Source organism: Chiloscyllium punctatum, chromosome 22, assembly GCF_047496795.1.
Source record: "Chiloscyllium punctatum isolate Juve2018m chromosome 22, sChiPun1.3, whole genome shotgun sequence".
Taxonomy (NCBI): domain Eukaryota; kingdom Metazoa; phylum Chordata; class Chondrichthyes; order Orectolobiformes; family Hemiscylliidae; genus Chiloscyllium; species Chiloscyllium punctatum.
The window spans coordinates 71,980,168-72,002,202 of NC_092760.1; the positions used below are offsets into that span (position 1 = coordinate 71,980,168).

Here is a 22,035-nt window from a genome sequence, read left to right on the forward strand (position 1 = left end):
GTTGCTCAGCTTTTTCGAAAAATAAAGATTTACAGCTTTGAAGAGTTTTGTTGTGGACAATTTGTAACCTACAATGTTTTCTGGTAATGTTCAATTACGTTTGTTCTTTTTTACTCATTGACTAAATTGTCAGGAGATGGTCAACATTTGATTTCTCTGATTGAGAAAGTTGACGTCAACTTAAAACTGGGGTGAAGTCTGTGGGCACATTGGTTCAAATGGATGCCCGGATGAAATTCAGGTTTGGGCCTCATTTAAATATATTGGTGAGAAGCCACCTCTCAGGCACCCCACTGCAGATCCACTGGATCTGCGAGGGATGGAAACCAGCTGGATCCTACACACCGAGGTGACACCACTCTGTGTTTGGGAAAGGAGGTAATGGTGAGGGAGGGGGCTGAAGGATCTCGAATGCCCCAAAGTTTCTTTGTTGATCTATGATGAATTATAATATTCAATATTTAGTGTAACTGGGCCTGGTGTAATTAGTTGGTGCAGGTACAGCACATGTGTGGCACGTGTGTGGTGTGAAAAGATTAATTTAAATCATGCTGTAACTGAGCACCTGATCCTGATATCGTTAAGAGAGAAGTTACCAGTCTAGAATGAGCATGTGAGGAGAGAGGTCTTAGACATTACACTCGAGAGCTGTAGCTTGTACTATATATAGGTGGAAATAAACAAAGTTTTACGGTTCATAAAGAGTTGACGAATCTCAGGGACAATGACCAAGCAGCCTCAGTGATAGTGTATATACAGCCACCCACAGCCTGACATACTCCAGACTGACATCACGTAGTGCTGGTAGTAGGACTGAGTTAAGCACAAGGTAAATTAACATGACCCACTCATTTGCTGCTGAGTTTATAACTGGGGTCCTCACACCAGCATACTCTTTGTTGCCAATTTAAACATCTCATTTATTACTGTCCTTATCTGACTCCTTTGTATTTCTGGTGCAACTAAATGGGTGCCAGAATTCCTCTCCTCCAGCTTAACCATTCCATGTGTTTCATTGTGAGTGTATAGTGCTTCAGTGGGCTTCTTCCACCTTTTCCTGTTTTCCCTCAGGGGCTTATCATAAATTCATGAAATTTTATCCACATATTTTCACAGTGATTCTTCTGTTAATTTCTCATTTGTTTAACTCATTGTCTGTGGAGATGCACTGTTGATGCTATTGTTTTCTGAGAATCCTTTTTACTCTTGTTCATGCCACTATCATTCCATAACCATTCTGACTTTTAGATAAGGGCTTAGAGAATTTTGTAAGTCATGGTGAAAAAGAAGGTAGCCCAGACACCATGATAAGCCACCTATAGTTGACTTGTTATAGTTAACGATCCAGGATTTATCAATATATCATTTCAGTGGCATCACACTGTAATCTTTTCTATAAATTCTGTGTCGTATGATGTTTTTCTCCACAATCTCCTAATGAAGGAGCAGCGCTCTGAAAGCTAGTGCTTCTGAATAAAACTGTTGGACAATAACCTGGTGTTGTGTGATTTTCAACATAGTTAATTTGATAAGACTTCAGGACCAGATGAGAGGCACTCAACAACATAGTAAGGGAAATGTGAGTGGAAAATGCACAGGTACTGCCCATAAGTTTCAAGTCTTCCCAAGACTTGGGGTTTAGCAGCAGACTTGAGAATTGCAAATGTTGTAAAATTGTTCAAAAAAGGGGAAGCCCAGAACCTGCAGACGTGTCAATTTAATGCCATCGGTGGGGAAACTTTTAAAAATGATCATTCAGGACAAGATTAATTTTTCCTTTGACAAATGAGGGATATTCTTAAAAAGCCAGCATCAATCTGTTCAGGACATATCATGGACTTCCAAAAGCAATGGATAACAGGCTTCTGCACAGAGTTAGAGCTCATCGAATAGAAGAAACAATAGCAACATGAGGCAGAACAATAGCACCCTTCATCCACAGACATTGGCAATCGACTTTTGCAACACCTCAGGATTCACATGACATCTGTCCAATCCACCTGCAAAATTCTTCTGCAGTTCAATGCAGTACCTCAGGCTGTACTCTCATTGCAATGCTGTGTATACAGCAACACACACCCAGCTTACAGATTGGATCAGGCTGTATCTCAGGGCTTTTCACATGCTCTCTTACTGCTCACTCACTGAGAGTCTGCCTGGATGGTCACAACAGCCCTGCCTTGCCTATCAGTTCAGTCTCACAATCAGGCAGCTTGCCTTGCAAATCAGTAGTACTCAGTCAAGGGCTGGGGTTGGGGGAGTGGGATGTGGGGGGGCATCTTGCTGTATGGTGTAAGGTGGTATACATTGAACTATGTGCCAGCAGTTTACACAATAAACACAAAGCATGCACAGCAAGTAAGTGGCCTTGTCTCAAAGTCTTCAGGGTGTAACCCTCACTAAAGCCCATTGGGCCATTGTTAATCAGGAGTCCTGACCAAGTAAGACCCAAAGGTCATTTGAGAGCTAACGTTCTCACTGGGGGTGTGAGTATCTGAGGCTGGTGAGGGTGGATGGGTTTGCAGGAAGAAGCCTTGTCAAGGCCTCCTCTGAGGCCTTACAGCTCTCTGCCTCAGAGGTGGAGGAGGTGCCCTTCCAGCAAAGCAGCCTTCTTCACTGCAGGGCTACCCACTGGCACCTACATGGCATAACTGAAGGAAGGTGTCACAGCCATTGGCTCGGTGTGGTGCATAATCCGATACCAGTTCAGGGGATTAGCCGTAGTCTAGCAAGTGGCCCACAGACAGTCCTGTGGTTCCTGTGTAGATGGTCTAGGGAAAGGGTAGGACTAACACAGCTGGGGAGATGTACAGGCATCAGTTGAGATTCTGGGCACTTCTCATCCATCACTCTCTGCTTGGGTCATTCACGTAGGTAGGATCATGGTCCATCCATTGATCCGTCCAGAGAAGCTAACGGGGGCGGGGGGAAGGTGCTGCTGTTCGCTGCTGTGGCAGGAGGCTCAGGAACCTATTTGTGGGGATCAGTGGTTTCAGGCTGTGGAGTAGAGGGGAGGAATTCAGTACGGCAAGAATGAGAGCCTGGTTGTGTGGGAGAGTTTTCATCCATCATCCTCACTAACACATAGAGGAATTACAACTACACAGTGAGAACGAAAAGGGTCAGGACCAACACTCCGAGTGTGAGGAGTAAATGTCTCCGCTGTCAGGGAGGGGGTTGCAAGACCAACTGATCTGAGGCTCTGTAGAGAGGTAGAACATTAGGCACAGGCACACACTTTGTACAGGACCAGACCTGTGTTGTCCCCAGATCCTGATAATCCTAGTACATTGGCTCCCTATCTGCTGTCAGACAGACATGCTCCAAACACTACTGACCACTTCATTCAGCACCAACACTTTTCAACACAGAGGACAGGGAAAGATAGGCATCAGGACCAAGAAAGGCAATAGTGTCAGCAGAATCCATTGCCCGATGTCTTGCTTCCAGATGCTGCAGCGTTGACATTGATCCATACAGTGTATGAGATGGACATAATGTCCCACATGATGGTGGCACAGTTCCAATCAGTGCTAGACAGAGCCTCAATCAAACAGATATATTCCCAAATGGAAATGTGAGTATTGGTATACAGTGCAATGTCAGCTAGGCCACCAAAGTGCCTTCAAATTTAAGGAGCACTTGTTGCGAGTGTTGGATAACTAGGAGAAAGTGAGGACTGCAGATACTGGAGATCAGAGTCGAGAGTGTGGTGCTGGAAAAGCACAGTAGGTCAGGCAGCATCCGAAGAGTAGGAATAATGAAGGGCTGATGAAAGGTTTATGCTCGAAACATCGGTTCTCCCGGTCCTCAGATGCTGCCTGACATACTGTGCTTTTCCAGCACCACACTCCCAACTGTTGGATAACGTTGTCCCACTGAGACAGACAACAAATGGTAAGGTGATGGAGCCTTGGATAACAAGAGAACAGGAGTTTCTCATCAAGAGGAAGAAGGATAGCTTACTTATGGTTGAGGAAGCAAGGATCTGGCACAGCTTTAGATAATTACAGGGTAGCTAGGAAAGAAATAAAAAATGGACTGAGGAGAGCTTGGGAGTGAGGGGTGGTGGGGGGGTGGGGTGGGTAGGGGGCACAAAAAAGCCTTGGTGGGAAGGTTTACAAAAACACAAAGGCATTCTACATTTACGTGAGGAATAAGACGATGATCAGAGAGAGGGTAAGGCTCGTCAGGGATAGTGGAGGGAACTTGTGCCTGGAGAGTGAAGAGGTGGAGGAGGCCCTAAATTAGTTTTTTTTCAGCATTCACTAGAGAGAGGGACCTTGTTGATTGTGAGAACACCATGGACCAGGTTAAAAGGCTTGAATAGATTGATATTAAGAAAGTGGATGTCCTGAAAATTCTGGGAAACATCAAGACAGATAAGACCCAGGGCTGGACCAGATATATCCAAGGTAACTATAGGAAGTGAGGATTGAGATTGCTGCGGCTCTGGTGATGGTCTTTGCATCCTCACTCTCCACGGGAGTAGTATTGGATGATTAGAGAGAGGCAAATGTTGTTCCTCTGTTCAAGAACAGGAATAAGGAAATCCTTGGAAATTACAGACCAGTCAGTCTTACGTCTGTGGTAAGCAAGGTATTGGAAAAGATTCTGAGAGATAGGATTTATGACATTTTGTAAAAACATAGTTTGATTAAAGATAGTCAGCATGGCTTTGTGAAGGGCAGGCTGTGCCTCACAAGCCTTATTGAGTTCTTTGAGGATGTGACAAGACAAGTTGACAAAGGTCGAACAATGGATGTGGTGTATATGGATTTCAGTAAGGCTTTGATAAGATTCCCCATGGTAGGGTCCTTCAGAAAGTTAGGAGGTATGGGATACAGGGAAATTTGGCTGTCTGGATACAGAATTGGCTGGCCAAAAGCGCACAACTAGTGGTAGTGGATGGAAAGTAATCACCTTTCAGTCACTGGAGGTCAGTGTCTGGTGGTGTCCTGCAGGGATCTGTTCTTGGGCCTCTGCTCTTTGTAGTTTTTATAAATGACTTGGATAAAGAGGTAGAAGGATGGGTTAGTAAGTTTGTCAATGACACAAAGGTCGCTGGTGTTGTAGATAGTGTCGAGGGCTGTTGCAGGCTACAACAAGACATTGAAAGGATGCAGAGCTGGGCTGAGAAGTGGCAGATGTTCATCCTGGATAAATGCGAAGTGCTTCATTTTGGAAGGTCAAATTTGAATGCTGAATGCAGGGTTAAAGACAGGATTCTTGGCAGTGTAGAGAAACAGGCTTTCATTAACTGGGGATTTGAGTTTAAGAGCCAAGAGGTTTTGCTGCAGCTCTATAAAACCCTGGTTAGACCTTGGAATATTGTGTCCAGTTCTGGTCGTCTCATTATAGGAAGGATATAGATGCTTGAGAGAGACTGCAGTGGGGATTGACCAGCATGCTGCTTGGATTGGAAGGCTTGTCTTATAGAGATTGACTGACCTTGGACTTATCACACACTGGAGAGGAGAAGGAAGAGAGGTGGCTTGATAGAGGTGTACAAAGTAATGAGAGTGATAGATAGAGTAGATAGCCAGAGACTTTTCCCCAGGTCAGAAATGGCTGTTACAAGGGGTCATAATTTTAAGGTGATTGGAGGGAGGTATAGGCGAGATGTCAGAGGTCGGTTCTTTACACAGAGAGTGGTGGCTGCATGGAATGCACTGCTAGTGGTGGTAGTAGAGTCAGAGACATTAGGGACATTTAAGTGACTGCTGGACAAGCACATGGACGGCAATAAATTGAGGGATGTGTAGGTTAGGTTGATCTTAATTAAGATAAAGGCTCAATACAACATTGTGGGCAGAAGGGTCTGTACTGTGCTGCACTGTTCTAAATGTTATCTTCTGTCTTTCCCTCCCACTCCATCTCAGTGCAGTCCATTCTCTGTAGTTGGGGTGGAGGGAGATTGCTTGGCAATCGAGGTTTGCTCAGGTGACCCTGGGTACCTTTGTGTCTAGATTGTAAACCAATGTCTTTCAGGAGGCAGGTAGACTGTCCTTGGCTTGTATTTCCAAGGTGCTGAGCAGGGATGGTAGAATGCAGGAGTAGAACCTGGCTATCTCTGGAGTGCCCTGAAAAAAGACTTTCAGGAGCCTTTGCATGGTCCATTCCCCAGCTGTAGGAACTGGGCATGCTCTGAGTGCCAGTAGCCTGGGCTGTTTATTCCTTGGGCAGCTTCAGCGTTGTTACAGAGAGGTGTTCACCAGCTTGTGCTACCCGATGTTCTGAACCTGACCCTCCCACTGAGGTCGAAGAGTGTGGTGCTGGAAAAGCACAGCAGGTCAGGCAGCATCCGAGGAGCAGGAGAATTGACGTTTCTGGCATAAGCACTTCATCAGGAATTATCTTCCACCTTGGGACCCTCCAGCCACATGGGTTGTGCCAGTTTTCTCCTGCGAGCACTGTATTTTCTCATCCACAGTGGGTGAAGGTCTAATGTTGAGCACTTCCCTATCTGTCCTGACTCTTCCTGCCCTGTTATGGACTGTTTTCCCTGTAATGGGAGAGATTGGGTGAGGTGAACATGGCTGGCACAGCTTTTAGGTCTAGTGCAGGTCATTGAAAAATAGTGAGGGATCCCGTGTGAGCGAATAGGTAGCACAGATGGGGATTAATGTTCTGAGAGGTTGGTGGGGACAATGAAAGGGAAGATGTTGCATGCAATAGTGAGTACTGAAGCGACTTGAAGAGAGGTGTGTGCAAAGGCAAAGATAGAGTGAGTGTGAGGGAGTGGAGAGAGCAGAGTGTGGTACTTAGCCTGGTGGAGTGGAGAAGGTCATTCACTTTCTTGCAGCCATTCCTTCCCTTTACCTTCTCCGCCATTTTTGGGATAGCTGTCCTCTGTCAAACTTCCAAATACCAGTGTTTGCCGAAGTGCACATTGGCCTTTTAAAGGTGGCACAGGAACGTCAGATTTTCAGTAGGTATTCTGGTGGGTAGTGAGTTGTTCTGGGAATGATGGGTAGGAGAAGGTGCCGGTGTCAGACTGGAGTGGACAAAGTTAAAAATCTCACAACCCCAGGTTATTGTCCAACAGGTTTATTTGGAAGCACTAGCTTTTGAGGCGCTGACTCTTCATTGGATGGTTATGGAACATGACCATATGACACAGAATTTATAGCAAAAGGGTTACAGTGTCATGGTGTTGTAATGATACATTAAACAACTTTAGTTAAAATTACACAACACTAGGTAATAGTTCTTAAGCAAATTTAGATTAAGTCTTTCATCTTTTAGAATGGGATATGGTGGTTTAGGTTCTTTAATATGTAAATCCCAGAATGATGCTTAAGTCCATTATGAAGGCTGCCAAAGGTTTGGGGTGGGTAGTTATTGAAGAGAGTATTATAGGATGTGGGGAGAGAAACCCTGTGTGAAACTTGACGGAAATGACACAGTCAAAAAGACACAAGATTCAACCCTTGTCTTCGGAATTGGCTGAGTGTCAGGAAACAGAGGAAATGGCTGATGTTTATTTCAGACTGGATGAATGGGGTTTCCCTGGGCTCAGTGTTAGGCCTACTGCTCTTCCTTTTGTTAATCTTTCACAAGATGTGGATGTTGCTGCCAGACTGTCAGTTGTAACCCATCACTACTTACCGAGAAATCACCAACATTCATTGCAGTGTATTATGGTTGGGGGGAGGAGGCACGTTGCTGAATATTGTGGTGGATGGGGTGTCTCTCAAGCAGAATGCTTTGTCCTGGATGAGGTTGAGCTCTGCAGGTGTTGTTGGAATCACATCCATCCAGGCAAGTGGAAAATATTCCAGCATACTCCTAACTTATGTCTTGAGGATTTTAGACAGGCTTTGGAGAGTCAGGAGGTGAGTTACTTACTGTATCATGCCCAGCCTCTGGTCTGCTCTTGTAGTCACAGTATTTAGATGATTGGTCCAGTTCAGTTCCTGGTCAATGGTGACCTGCAGGTCCTGATAGTGGAGGATTCAGTGATCAAATGCTGTTGAATGTCAGGGAGAGATGTTTTGATGCTCTGTTTTGGGTTGGCCATTGCCTGGCACTTGTGTGGCATGAATGTTACTTACCACATATCTGCCCGAGTCTGAATGTCACCCAGGTTTTATTGAATGGGCACCAACTGTTAGGAGTTAGGAATGGTGCAGAGTATTGTATGATCAGGAAGGAAAGTCCCCACATTGTTGGAGGGAAGGCCATTGATGGAGCAGCTGAAGGTGGTTGGGCCTAGGACACTACCCTGAGGAACTCCTGCAGAGATGTCCTGGAGCTGGGATGACTGATTTCCAACAACCACAACCATTTGCCCATGTACCAGGTGTGACTCTAACCAATGGAGGAGAGTTTTTCTCCACAGCCTCATGACCTTCAGTATTGTTAGGACTCCTTGATGACATATTCAGTCAGATGCTGCCTCCACATCAAGGGCAGTCATTTCTCACTGCTGGAGGTCAGTTCTTTTGTCCATTTTCAGACCAAGGTAATTAGGTCAGGGGTAGACTGCGGTTGACCTCCGCCAAACCGCCAGGATTTGTTGGCTAAGTCTCCTCGACCATTCTCTGGGAAGACGATGCCCCTCCGCGGACCAGCCTCTCCACCAGCACCTGGAAGTCCCTGTCGGAGAAGTACAGTACCATTCGTCAACATCTTTGGTGGAGCAAGGCAGCTTTGCTAAGGTGGTAATTGGCTCAGGTTGAATTTATCCTGCTCTCGGTGGACAGTATATCTGTGCAACTTTCCACATTGTCCTCTCCATGTTTTTTCACAGATGCTGTAATTAAGCTGTACAGTAACATCCTGGCTCTAGGTCTCAGTAGTTCTGGAGCATCAGAAATGTTATATGGATGATCTGGACTTGGTATACTTTGCAGACTGTATTTGGAAGTATTGCGAACTCTGAGGTTAATATAAACTTAGAGTCATAGATATGTACTGCACGGAAACTGACCCTTCGGTCCATCTCATCCATGCCGACCAGCTATCCTAACCTAATTTAGTCCCATTTGCCAGCACTTGGCCCATATCCTTCTAAATGCTTCCTAATCATATAACCAGCCAGATGTCTTTTAAATGCTGTAATTGTATCAGAATCCACCACATCCTCTGGCAGCTCATTCCATACGTGCACCACCCTCTGTGTGAAAAAGTTGCCCCTAAAGTCCCTTTTTATATCTTTCCTCTCTCACCCTAAACCTATGCCCTCTCGTTCTGGACTCCCCCCTCCAGGGACTTTGAAAAGCAAATAAAAACAGGGCAGAATAGACAAACAAGTGGCAGATAGAATTTAGTGTCAGAGAGAGTGAAGTATTTCATTTTGAGAGCAAGAACATGGAGAGACAATAGAAAGGTTCCAATTCTGAAGCAGGAGTAGAGGAATCACTGAAGGCAGCAGAACACTTGCAAGCACCATGAAGAAAACATACAGAATTCAGTACTTCATCAATGGGAGCTCAGACAATAAAAAAAATCAAGGACGTTATCTTGAACCTATATATAAAGAGAAAAAAAGCACTAATTTGCCTTTAAATGGAGTTTTGCATTCAGTTCTGGGTGCTACACTAAAGAAAGAGCATTAGAGATAGTTAAGAGAACACACATGAGAATTAGGGATTAGCGTGGTGCTGGAAAAGCACAGCAGTTCAGGCAGCATCCGAGGATTTCCCTGCTCCTCGGATGCTGCCTGAACTGCTGTGCTTTTCCAGCACCACTCTAATCCAGAATCTGGTTTCCAGCATCTGCAGTCATTGTTTTTACCACATACATGAGAATTATGCAGGAATGAGGAATTTTCATTTTACAAGGTAAGAGTTAGGGCCACCTGATCAGTTATTGTCACAATCACTAAAATAAATCAAAAGAACTGTGAGAAACAACTTCTCCCAGCCCATGGTTTAGGCTCTTGAACTACAGCACTTGTTTCCTTTGTTTCTCCTTCCACCATAATTTTTGTGTTATACCTGCTGGTTTTGTTTGTCTTATTTGCAAATGAATCTGTGTGTTTAAGGTTTTAAAGGGTTATACTTTAACTTGCATTGTAGTATTGAGTAACGCACTGTTCGTCAATTGTTAAAGAACACGTTTGTTTACAAGTTTTACTGTCATTTTCCTGTTAAGTGTGAACCCTGGTGTAGATTACTTTTTTCTGAATAGCAGTTGGTCAGACAAATATACCATCTTGGTGGTTTATTGGGTAGTTATACATTTGAGATAAGTTGTGGAATATTGGGGTATGATTATTTCCAATTGAATCACAACTACTCTATTATCAATATAACATGACCGATTTTAAAAACATTATTTTCCATAATGCGTGATTTGGAATGTTTCAACAGTACCTGCCAAAAGGAAAGTGTTCAAATACATGAAGGGGAAAAGTTTGCAGAGTTATAGAGAAAGATTAGGGTTGTGCAATTACCTGTATTGCTTTCGAAAAGAGCTGGTACCAATTCGATAGGTGGAATAGTCTCTTACTGTGCTGTATAAATCTACAATACCATCATTTTAACTTCCTGACCAATGAAACACTCCCTGGAAAAGTATACTAAGCCTTTCGGGGTGGCTTGTGTAATAACCTTTTATTTACCCTGTTATATCTCATTGTAAGTAATTGGAGGTGAGAAGAACAACAAAACAACATCTTGACAGACTGTTCCACACTGCACCTGATTTCCTTTTTTCAATTGAACCATTAGTCAAAAAGCTTGTAAGTCTAGTTTGCCAATCCATTATTATTTGTTTTGTGTCACTGTGCAAGATGAATTTCACTCTGACCAGCTTTTGACACAGCTCCTTCTCAATTTCAAACAGAACATCAGAGTGGGACACCAAGGGGAAGCTGGAACACCTTCTAAAGTGTAGCAGAGCATCTAGCTGTAGAACTTTCATTTCCACCAACCCGTGACCCTGGAATTATTCTTGGAAAAGGTGATCTATACTCTATTCCAGATGATGGTACAGGTGGTTTAAGTGAAGGAAGAAAACATTGTTAAGACAGAGATAAGTCTACTTTTATAAAGAACAGCAAGTTACAGAGAATCAGATTTATCACTCTTGAAAAAACTATTAATTTATTATTTTCCATTTGTCCAAAGCAGATTTGATCCACAATTTACATTGGGCAAATGTAAATCCCTGAAGCCAAGGGATAGCCTCCTCATTTACTGAGGTTAAGGTGAATACTCTGTCAGTTTCATAACACAAAGGAAATACACATTAAATATTACCTTTCAGATGTAACTGAACTCTCAGTGGTTTAGGGAACTGTTGTTCATCTGTAGTTTAAGTAATTCGCAACCAGCACGTTGCAGTCAATGTTTAACCTAAGCTACAGCTGCCTGCTTGTCTTTACCGTCATACTTCTGTGTGGCTGAGAACCACAAGCTTAATGTATTTGGGCAGAGGTTGTGTGTGGAGGGGCTGTGTGCTAGTCTGGAATATATTTTTGATGTCTACAGCATGGAGTTTATATCCGTTTGAGAACTGAATGGCAACAATGGCAAGCAGCGGCAACTAAATTGAGTTTCTGCCACACCTTTCTTATATCTCTCATCAGCAGCAACGGCTTGCCCTGTACCCAGAGTACACAGCCAAACCACAGAGCTAGTGAACATATGGTTCAGAATGATCTTGGTTTGAGCAGCTAAAATGCTGGAAGACACCCATCTCGTGCAATATAATGTGAATTCTTCATTATTTGCCTACTATAAAATTGAGCTTGCCATCCCTCATAATGCAAAACATTGACAGCAGAGATGAAAACTTCATTCATTGCTAGAGATTGATTTTCTCTCTAAAAATAGGAAAGTGTTGAACAATAAAGGATGTTCAGTCCGCATAGCTCATTTTAACTGGAAAGTCTGTCATCTTGACTTGCATGTGAGCCAGACAACTTTATCACTATCAGTGATAGCTCTATGCCCAGAGACTACAGAATGTCATTTAGTCTCACACCTTAAATGAATGAAGCAATGTTGGAGGCTTTGTCTTTCAGATGTGATGTTAAACTGAGGCCGTGCTTGTCTTTCTAGATGGATATATGAATCTGTGTTGGTATTCAAAGAGGAGTATGATGTTCTCCTCACACAACCCATCTGATTGCTACTTGTGGATACTTGCTGTGTATAAATTGCCCGTGATGTTTGCATCAGCAATGATAACAGGGGTTACTTTCAACTTTAGTAGTACAGGCGTTGACTGGAGAAAGCTGATTGATTGGATTTGGGACCAGTGGGTAACCTGCTCCATCAGATTACCATCCAGACAGTGATGTCGCAAATAGCCTTATTTCACATTGAAGATACTTCATTGACTGGGAAGCTTTTTGGGGCATGTGAAGGCCATGAAAGATGTTGTAAAATAATTGGGCCCCAAAATTGGATTTGCTAGGGCTGATAGTTTTGATGGAACAAGTGCCACATTAATACTGCAATGGCTTCTGCAACATTTGTGCACAATACCATAATTACTCAAGTAGAATGCTGTCTTGGTGAAGGCATTGGAGTGAGAATTGGGTGTGTGTTCTAGATGAATGGTGAACAACAATGGTTGTAGTGCCATTTCTATCCTCCCAATTGCCAACATCTGCTCAGTAAGTATGTGATTACTGGCAGGAACCACCCCTCTTCTTCCATAGTACTTTATTTTGCGGGTTCATCAATCGCAGGGATTAATTTCTATTGCCTCCTTTTGTGTTTATAGATGTGTTGCTGAGTCCCACAATTCTTTAAATTCAGTGAGGTTGACAGGAAGGGATGGCAAAGCTTCAGAGGTTCTGGTCAGACCATTTAATCCCAGTTCCCATCTCCTTTAAGTTACGTCATGAGAAGGAAATGAAGCAGAGACAGGAGAGATAAGATTCAGTGAACACGGTCCCTGAATTGGTGGCTGCAAGTATTTGACTGATTGACGTACCTGGCTCTCACTGAACTACACACTTTGGCCCTAGGATTTGTAAAGTGTGGATGATAGATCCTCACCACAGTCACCTTGGTGAAAGATACATCAGGAGATTTGCTCGCAACATCCTCCTCTCCAGTGTTGAGGAAAACGACCTGGTAACTAAAGAGAAGAAACATTTGTCTTGACCAAGACATAGTTTATTGCACGATAGCAAGTCACCTTGATATGATGGACACTGATACCAAAATCGTGAGGAAAACCTGGATGGTAGGTCTTCCCCACCCACAGTTGTTCTCCCATTATTAAGTCCACATGACATCACCAGCAAATGTTTTTCAACATTAACTTTTTCAAAGCCCAACACCTTAAAAATATCTCCAACTAAAGCTTATTTTCCATTATTAATATTTACATAATGGAAATGTTTACATAATATTTACATCATATACATAATTACATTTACCACTACCTTAGCTGCCTCAAGTGTAAAGAAGGAGAATGAAGAGACTGGTGTCAATTTAACATAAGGGGGAATCCCGAAGTCTTCTATCGGCACATTAATAATAAAGCAGTAGCAGAAGGAAGAGTAGGATCATTTGGGAATCAGGAGGGAGGGGTCATGGCTGAGATATTGAATGAACATTTTGCTTCTGCTTTTACCCATGAAGCAGATATTACACAGGCCATGGTGTCGGAGGAGGAAACTGTTGCTGGATTGGTCAAAAATTTATAAAGAGGAGGTCTTGGATAAGCTTGTGTACTTCGAGTTGGTGAGGATGAGGGTTGGATGAGATGCATGAAAGGATAGTGAAAGAAGTAGGAATGTAAATTGCAGATGCACTAGGCATAATCTTTCAATTTTCCCTAGATATAGGGGTGGCGCCAAGGACTTGAAAATTGCAAATGTTATTCCCTTGCTCAGAAAGGTTGTAAGGAAATGCCTGGCAATTAGACGATGGATAGATCAGCCATGATTTTAATGCATGGCAGAGCAGGCTTGATGGGCCAAATGGCCTACTCCTGCTTCTATTACTATGAAACTATGAAATCTGAGCTCTGTATTTAAATAAACACAAAATAGGTTTGAATGACGATCAGATATCCCCAGTTGCTTGTCAATGATTTTGGATTCGAGAGTGTGATGCTGGAAAGGTACAGCAGGTCAGGCAGCATCTGAGGAGCAGGACAGTCAAAGTTTCAGGGCACAGTCCCTTCATCATGAATGAGGCTTGTGGGCTGAGATAAACGGGAAGGGTGTGGGGCTGGGGGGAAGATAGCTGGGAAAGCAATAAGTAGGTGAAGGTGGTGGAGAATGTGACACTTGGAGAGGAGGGTGGAGCAGATAGATTGGAAAGACAATGAACAGGTCAAGAGGGCAGTGCTGAGTTGGAGGCTTGAGACTGGGATAAGGTTGGGGGAGGGGAAATGAGGAAACTGATGAGATCAACATTAATCCCGTGTGGTTGCAGGGTCCCAAGGCAGAAGATGAGGCAATCTTCCTCCAGGCGTCGGGTGGTTAGGATTTGGTGATGGAGGAGGCCCAGGACCTGCATGTCCTTGGTGGAGTGGGAGGGGGCATAAACAACAAAGGATAGACAGAGCTAAGTGATCTCAAAACCAACGGATCTGATCTAAGCTCTGCAGTCCTTCCACATCTAGCCGTGAATGGTAATGGACAATTTAACAACTCACTGGAGGATGATGCGCCATAAATATCCCCATCTTCAATGGTTGAGAAGCCCAGCACATCAGTGCAAAAGATAAGGCTGATGCATTCGCAACAATTTTTAATCAGACGTGCTGAGTGGGTGATCCATCTTGGGCTCCTTCAGTGGTTCCCAGCACCACAGATACAGTCTCCAGCCAATTCAATTCACTCTACATGATATCAAGAAATAGCTGGAGGTACTGGATACTGCAAAGGCAATGGGCCCAGAAAGCAGTCTGGCAATAGTACTGAAGTTGTGTGCTCCAGAACTTGCTGTTCCCCTAACCAAGCTCTTCCATGACAGTTACAACACTGACATCTGCCCGACAATGTGGAAAATTGACTAGGTATAATCCTGTAAATAAAAAGCAGGACAAATCCAACCCGATGAATTACCGACCAATCTCTACTCTTCATCATCAGTAAAGTGACAGAAGGGGTCATCAACAGTGTTATCAAGCAGCACCTGTTCAGCAACAACTTGCTCAGTAATGCCCAGTTTGGGTTTCCCCAGGGTCACTCAGCTCCCAACCTCAGTACAGCCATGGTTCAAACATGGGCAAAAGAGCTGAATTCCAGAGGTGAGGTGAGAGTGACAGCCCTTGACATCAAGGCTGCATTTGATCGAGGATGGCATCAAAGAGCTCTGGCAAAACCGGAATTAATGGGTATCGGGAGCAAGCACTTCACTGGTTGGAGCCATACCTGGCACAAAGGAAGATGGTTGTGATTATGGAGGGTCAGTCGTCACAGCTCCAGGACATCTAATAGAGGAGGTCTAATAGAAACTTACAAGATAATGCATGGCTTAGAAAGGGTAGATGCTGGGGAGTTGTTAGGCAGGGAGACTAGGACGTGTGGGCACAGCCTTAGAATTAGAGGGGGTCATTTTAGAATGGAAATAAGACATTTCTTCAGCCAGAGAGTATGGGCCTGTGGAATTCATTGCCACCAAGCGCAGTGGAGGCCGGGACGTTAAATGTCTTCAAGGCAGAGATTGATAAATTCTTGATCTCACAACAAATTAAGGGCTACAGGGGAGAGTGCAGGTAAGTGGAGTTGAAATACCCATCAGCCATGATTAAATGGTGGAGTGGACTTTATGGGCCGAATGGCCTTACTTCCAATCCTATGGCTTACGGTTTTATCTTTGCAGGAGTCCCTCAGGGTAGTGTCCGAGGCCCAACAATCTTCAGCTGCTTCATCAACGACCTTCCTTCTGTCATAAGGTCAGAAGTGATGATGTTCGCTGATGATTGCACAGTTTTCAGCACCATTCGTGACCCCTCAGATACTGAAGCAGTCCGTGCTCAAATGCAACAAGATCTGGACAATATCCAGGCCTGGGCCGACAAATGGCATGTAACATTCACACCACACAAATGCCAGACAATGACCATCACCAATAAAAGACACTGTAACCATCGCCCCTTGACATTCAACGGTATTACAATCACTGAGGCCCACACTGTCAACATCCTTGGGGTTACCATTGACCAGAAACTCAAATGGACTCTCCACATAAACAGAGTGGCTACAAGAGCAGGTCAGAGACTAGGAATACTGCGGTGAGTAACTCACCTCCTGACACCCCAAAGTCTATCCACCATCTAGAAGGCACAAGTCAGAAGTGTGATGGAATACTCCCCACTTGCTTGGACGGGTACAGCTCTAACAACACTCAAGAAACTTGACACCATCCAGGACAAAGCAATCCATGTAAATGGCACCACATCTACAAACATCCATTCCCTCCACCACTGGTACTCAGTAGCAGCAATGTATACTATATACAAAATGCACTGCAGAAATTCACCAAAGATGAATTTAGACAGCACCTTCTAAACCCATGACCACTTCCATCTAGAAAGACAAGGGCAGCAGATACTTGGGAACACCACCACCTGCAAGTTCCTCTCCAAGCCACTCACCACCATGACGTGGAAATATACTGCTGTTACTTCACAGTCGCTGGGTCAAAATCCTGGAATTCCCTCCCTACAAGCATTGTGGGTCAACCCACAGCAAGTGGACTTCAGCAATTCAAGAAGGCAGCTCACCACCACCTTCTCAAGGGCAAATAGGGATGGGCTATCACTGCTGGTCAAATCCCACATATGAATTAAAAACAAGCTTACTGTAATGAGAAGTGAGGAACACATTGAGCACTTTCAGCCGGGGGCCGATTTTCTCCAGCTGCTGATATAGTCCATCTCTCCTCAAATGAGCCAATGTCTTGGTGAGGTCGATGAATGTAGCATATGTGGTCTCCTTTCTTTATGACATTTCTGTTGCAGTTCCAGGCTGAGTAGATCATGCCAATTGTAAAGCTTCCGCTTCTGAAGTCACACTTCAATTCAGAACAGATGTGTTCAGTCAGCATCTAAAATCTGACACAGGCAACACAGACAAATAGCTTTCCCATGATGCTTACAATTACTGCAATCGCCCTTATTCTTGTGCAGGGTCACAATCTCAGCATTGTACAAAGGCTAAGCAACTGTGCCCTCCCTCCAGCGGAAGCAGAGACATTCAGGCAGATGCAACAGGAATGCAAGTTTCCCATTGTTGATGTGTGTAGGTAGTATAACTTCAGCTGCTAGCTCCTCCATTGGGTATTCAATGTCCAGGTCTGCCATGACAGGCAGGCTTTTTATGAAATCTAGAGCTTCCTCGGTGATAGAATTCTCTTGGAAAATAACTCAAGGTAATTTTCTGCACATCTCTCCAACTAGTATTGCAGTTGGTGATGACTTCCTCTGATTTTTCTTCTTATGGAGCTGCTTCTTTTGCTGAGGGAACTGTTGTCTCTTTGAAACTTTCATACATGCCCTTGGCTTTCCCTGTGCCCAAAGTCACTGGGAAATTCTGACTGAGTTAGAAGCAGATATCCACGGCCTCTCAGTCTGTTGTCACCAAACCATGTAAGGAAGAATCAAAACCGTGATCAAAACTTTGGCCTAAGAGTTTCAGGAGAGAATTTCAGGGCTCAGGTTCTGGAAAAGTAAGCAGAGCTGGCGGGTTGGTGTAATTACAACCAGAAATTAAAGTAAAAAATGGCAGAGAAATTCAGCAGGTCAGGTCGCACCTGGGGTGCAGAAACAAGTTGATGTTTCAGGCACGTTAGGAGGTCAGAACTTGAGGTGCACATAGATTTTGGGGATAGAGCAGAGGCTGGGAAAGGTGACAGAAATTGAGAGGGCAAAAGCAATGGAAATACTTGAAGACGACGGCGACAAAATTAAAATTGAGGTGAGGCTGGATTGGGAGTCAAAATGGATTGGGGACCATGGGGTGAATGGTGAATGGAATTAGATGCCTGTTCACATGTGAGGAGCAGAGTTTCTTGGAATTCCTGAGTGGCTTTAGATGGAAGGGAATGTGAATCCCATCAGCAACTGTGACTGGCAATGCTAACCAGGGAATCATAAATCTCCCAGTTCTGAAACCCCACTTCAATTCGGGACAGATGCATTCAGTCAGAATCTGCAATCTGACAAAGGCAACACAGACAAATACTTTTCCCGTGATGGTTGTAATAGTTATTGCAAATATTGCAGTTGCCCTTGTTCTTGTGTGAGGTTACAATCACAACGTTGTACATCGGCTGAGAAGAGAGGACTAGAGGGTTTGAGTCATAAGGAGAGACTGGATAGGCTATGACTTTTTCCCCATGAAGCATCACAGGCTAAGGGGTGACTTTAAAGGGGTGTTGATAAGGTGAATGACCAAGATCTTTTTCCAAGTCTATGGGAATCCAGAACTATAGGTTATAGATTTAAGATGAGAGGGGAAAGATCTAAAAACCACTGTAGGGTAAGTTATCGCATAGACGGTGGTGCATGCGAGGAATAAGCTGCCAGAGGAAGTGATGAGCCGAGTATAACATATAAAAGACATTTGGACAAGTACATGAATAGGAAAGGTTTAGAGGGATCTGGGTCAAACACAGGCAAATGGGACTAGTTCAGTTTATGATACCTGGCCGGCATGGACGAGTTGGAAAAAAGTTGGACATAAATCTGGTGCAAAGAACAGTAAACTGGAACAACTATTGTAGATGGAAATGATGAAAGAAGCCAACATTTAAGTCAGAATAATATCTTCAGGTACTATCAAGGACTAAGCAGAGTAGTTTGGGGATTTTGGGATGGTTATTTGTGCTTAGTTTGGCAAATCATGATTTCTTTGCATTTTCTTACAAGTTCCTATTACATGATGATTCTTCATTAAATGCTAATTATTGTATTGAATTAAAGAAAACCATCCAGACTATGATTATTATTTTTATTTCTGTAAAGAGTTAGCACCACAGAAGTAAAATTAATAATAATTGTTAAGCGCAGCACCAGAAGTAAGTTTGCAAACAAAAATTATAACTGCATCAAATGTTACATTCAGAACAGTAACGCCAAAAAGAAAATTAGATATAAAATTACAAAGTAGCAAAGGATTATGCAACAAATCTCATGTTCTGGAACATCACCATTTGAGTATTAGCTCTTATTTAGACTATTTATTGCATTTTAAATGTGTCCTACCAGCCCTTATTGTGTGCTGAGAGTCTAAATTTATAACCCAGGAGAAATAAACACACTCAAGGGTGATCTTTGCAGCCACTTGCCAGCGTTGCTATCAGGCAGGAAGGAGGCACCTTCTTTGGGATGGTACTCAGTGGCCTTTCCAGCCTCTCTGATTCAACTCTCCTCGTCACCACACTGGGGTCTCCAAGTCATGCCTACCAAATTTCCCAGGATGCATTAGAGGGGTAAGGGAATGGAATCTGCACACCCTCCCCCCCATATAATCCACTCCAGAATATATGCAGTACAGTGGCACAGTGGTTAGCACTGCTCTCTCTCGCTTTCAGGGACCTGGGTTTGATTCCAGCCTCGGGTGACTGTCTGTGTGCATGTTCTCCCCATATCTGCTGGGTGCTCTGGTTTCCTCCCACAGGTCAAAGATATGCAGGTCAGTGGATTGGCCATGATAAATTGCCCTGTGGTGTCTAGGGACGTGCAAGCCAGGTGGATTAACTCTGGGAAATGTGGGGTTGTTGGGATAGAGCTTGGGTGGGATGCTATTTGGAGGGTTGCTGCACACTTGATGGGCTAAATGACTTCTTTCTGCACTGTCAGGATTCTATGATTCTAATACAGGGAAAACCTAACAGTTGAGGCAACATCTTTGGGATGGGTACACAGCAACATGCAATGTGGACCAATGACTTATTGTCAGAACGTTTTGTTTATATCTTTCTGAACTTTTGTTCTGAATGACACATCTTTGACCCCTCTCTCCAGATGCTGCCTGTCCTGTTCAGCATTTCCAGCTTACTTCTTATCTTAGGTTTCCAGCATCTGCAGTATTTTGCTATTGCAGAGCATGATGGTATTGTTAGATCATTTGACAAGTCTACTGGACATTTTGTTAAATAAGAAAATGTACATTGTTTCAGTTAACAAGAAAGAATCCTCACCATGTTGACTAGATAATGCTGACAGAAATTGACTTTTGGCTCACAATTTATCATGTATTGCATATATAGTTCATACACTTATCTTGGATATCTTTAGATAGTAACAAGTTTAGAATAAGCGAGACATCAGAATGCACAATTATTGCTATGACCCCAAATGTTAAATTGCAAATGATTTAAGTGTCAATCAATCCCAAATTGTGTAGCACCGTAAGAACTTTACAGTTTCAATCAAATAGTCGCTTCAGAAAGCTTTTCTTCATTGGTGTCCTTTTCAGAGTGGCTGGCGATTTCTTACGTGGAGATTTAATTGGTGTTCGCTTTATCTGTTTCTTCTTTTGAGGTGTTTGAATTCCTCTATCAATGTAATGCTCATTGCAAAAATACTTTGTGTTTTCTTGAGAAAACTGAATCAGCTGCGATTCTGCAAGATTCATGCACTGGGCATGAACCCAGTGTCCATCATCACCTCCGCTAGAGCAGAAAATCATTGCAGGTTTATTTAATTCTGTGGAGTAATAAGGCTCCCAGATATTGACGTTCATATTACACGCGGAGCTGCATTTAATCCAATAACCTTCCTCATCAGCATTATCTCGGTTCTCTGCATCATCAGAGCCATCGGCCTCCACCTCAAAGTTAAATTCTTCTGAATCTTCAAAAGTGCTGCATTCTTCTGGATCAGTGAAGGATTCCTGGCTGCAAGAAACTTGACTCTCTTCATCTAATTTCCCAAATTTCACAATATAGAAGAAGTATGCCTCGGCTGCATCTTGTTTACTTTCTCCAGGGATGCCGAGTAACACCGTATTACTTTCCATGCTGCTACCAAACCAGGTTTTGCTTGCTTTAATATCGCTGGTCCACACAGGGGGCTCCTTTTCCAAAATCTGAATGTTGTCATTCTCCACTGTGATGGTGTTACAAATCATTCGCTTCTTGCTCTCCGACTCATAACCACCAAGAATTATGAATTCATCGTTTCCTGCTTGGGTCACTATTGCACTCGACACAGAGATGCCACCTTGCAGTATTGTACACTGGACACTTGGAGAAGTCCCAGATAAATCAACCTTCAGACAAAGCAACCTTTCAGGGCGAAGGTTCGTTTCAATGGAATGGCCACCTAATATGTACACTCTGTCAATCTTCGCAATGGAGATATGAAATGAAAACCCATCTTCTATTTCAGGAAGTATGTGGGATGTGCAATGGCCGGTGTTTATATCAATCAGAAAAACTTCCGGGAAACAATCAACAACACTGTTCCAGTTTTCTGAGGTTCTTTGACCTGGGGGCCGGAAGCATCTACCCCCAAACAAGACTAACAACATTTGACCCTTGCTTTGAACCACATTGATGCTGTGGCCATATCTTCCTCGGGGAACCTCTCCTTCAAGATTTTTTTCAATGCAACGAAGCGATGTTGTCTTGTTGCCAGTGCTACTGTAAACCATCATTAAATAAAGTGAATTAGTCAAGTCATTATTTGGATCTCTCCCACCGTGAATGAAATACAAAGGGCTCTTGGATTCTGAAGGATCCGAGTAATGGGTTATTGCAGGACAGCGCAGTGGGGGAAGGTAGCAAGAGTCAGGTGAAAATGAAACAGCTTTCAGTTTGAGATTATGACCTTTGAGATGAAGAAGAAAAACTCCAGTGCTGCAGGATCTTTTTGGCCACCCTTTCTGACCAAAAAAGAAGACTTCACCGTTTAAATTGAATAAAGAAAAGCCTGGGTAGATGAGTCCAGTTTTGCTACTGTCTGAAACCATTTGCAGAGACATTGCCACAGTGAAAAGCTGACAGTATCTATGGAAAGAAAAGAAATATAAACTGATGTTAGAATTAAAAATTTATTACAAAATTGATTGTTATGGATTCTGATGATGCAGAACTAACCACTCTGCAGCTTTTAATAAGTGCAAAAATGCTGGTTTTTGCTGTAATTTGTGTGATAAAT

The 22,035-nt window shown here is 43.4% G+C and overlaps 1 protein-coding gene across 1 annotated transcript in view; it reads right to left on the reverse strand.

The window, feature by feature from the left end:
• Nucleotides 1–18,909: 18,909 nt before the first annotated feature.
• The window catches only part of rag2 (recombination activating gene 2), a 30,375-nt gene continuing 27,249 nt past the window's right edge, over nucleotides 18,910–22,035 (reverse strand). Inside the window, exon 3 of the mRNA XM_072592650.1 lies at nucleotides 18,910–21,884. Coding sequence (XP_072448751.1) covers nucleotides 20,300–21,859 — 1,560 coding nt within the window. The 5' untranslated portion in view covers nucleotides 21,860–21,884 and the 3' untranslated portion in view covers nucleotides 18,910–20,299. The remainder of the gene's footprint in view (nucleotides 21,885–22,035) is intronic.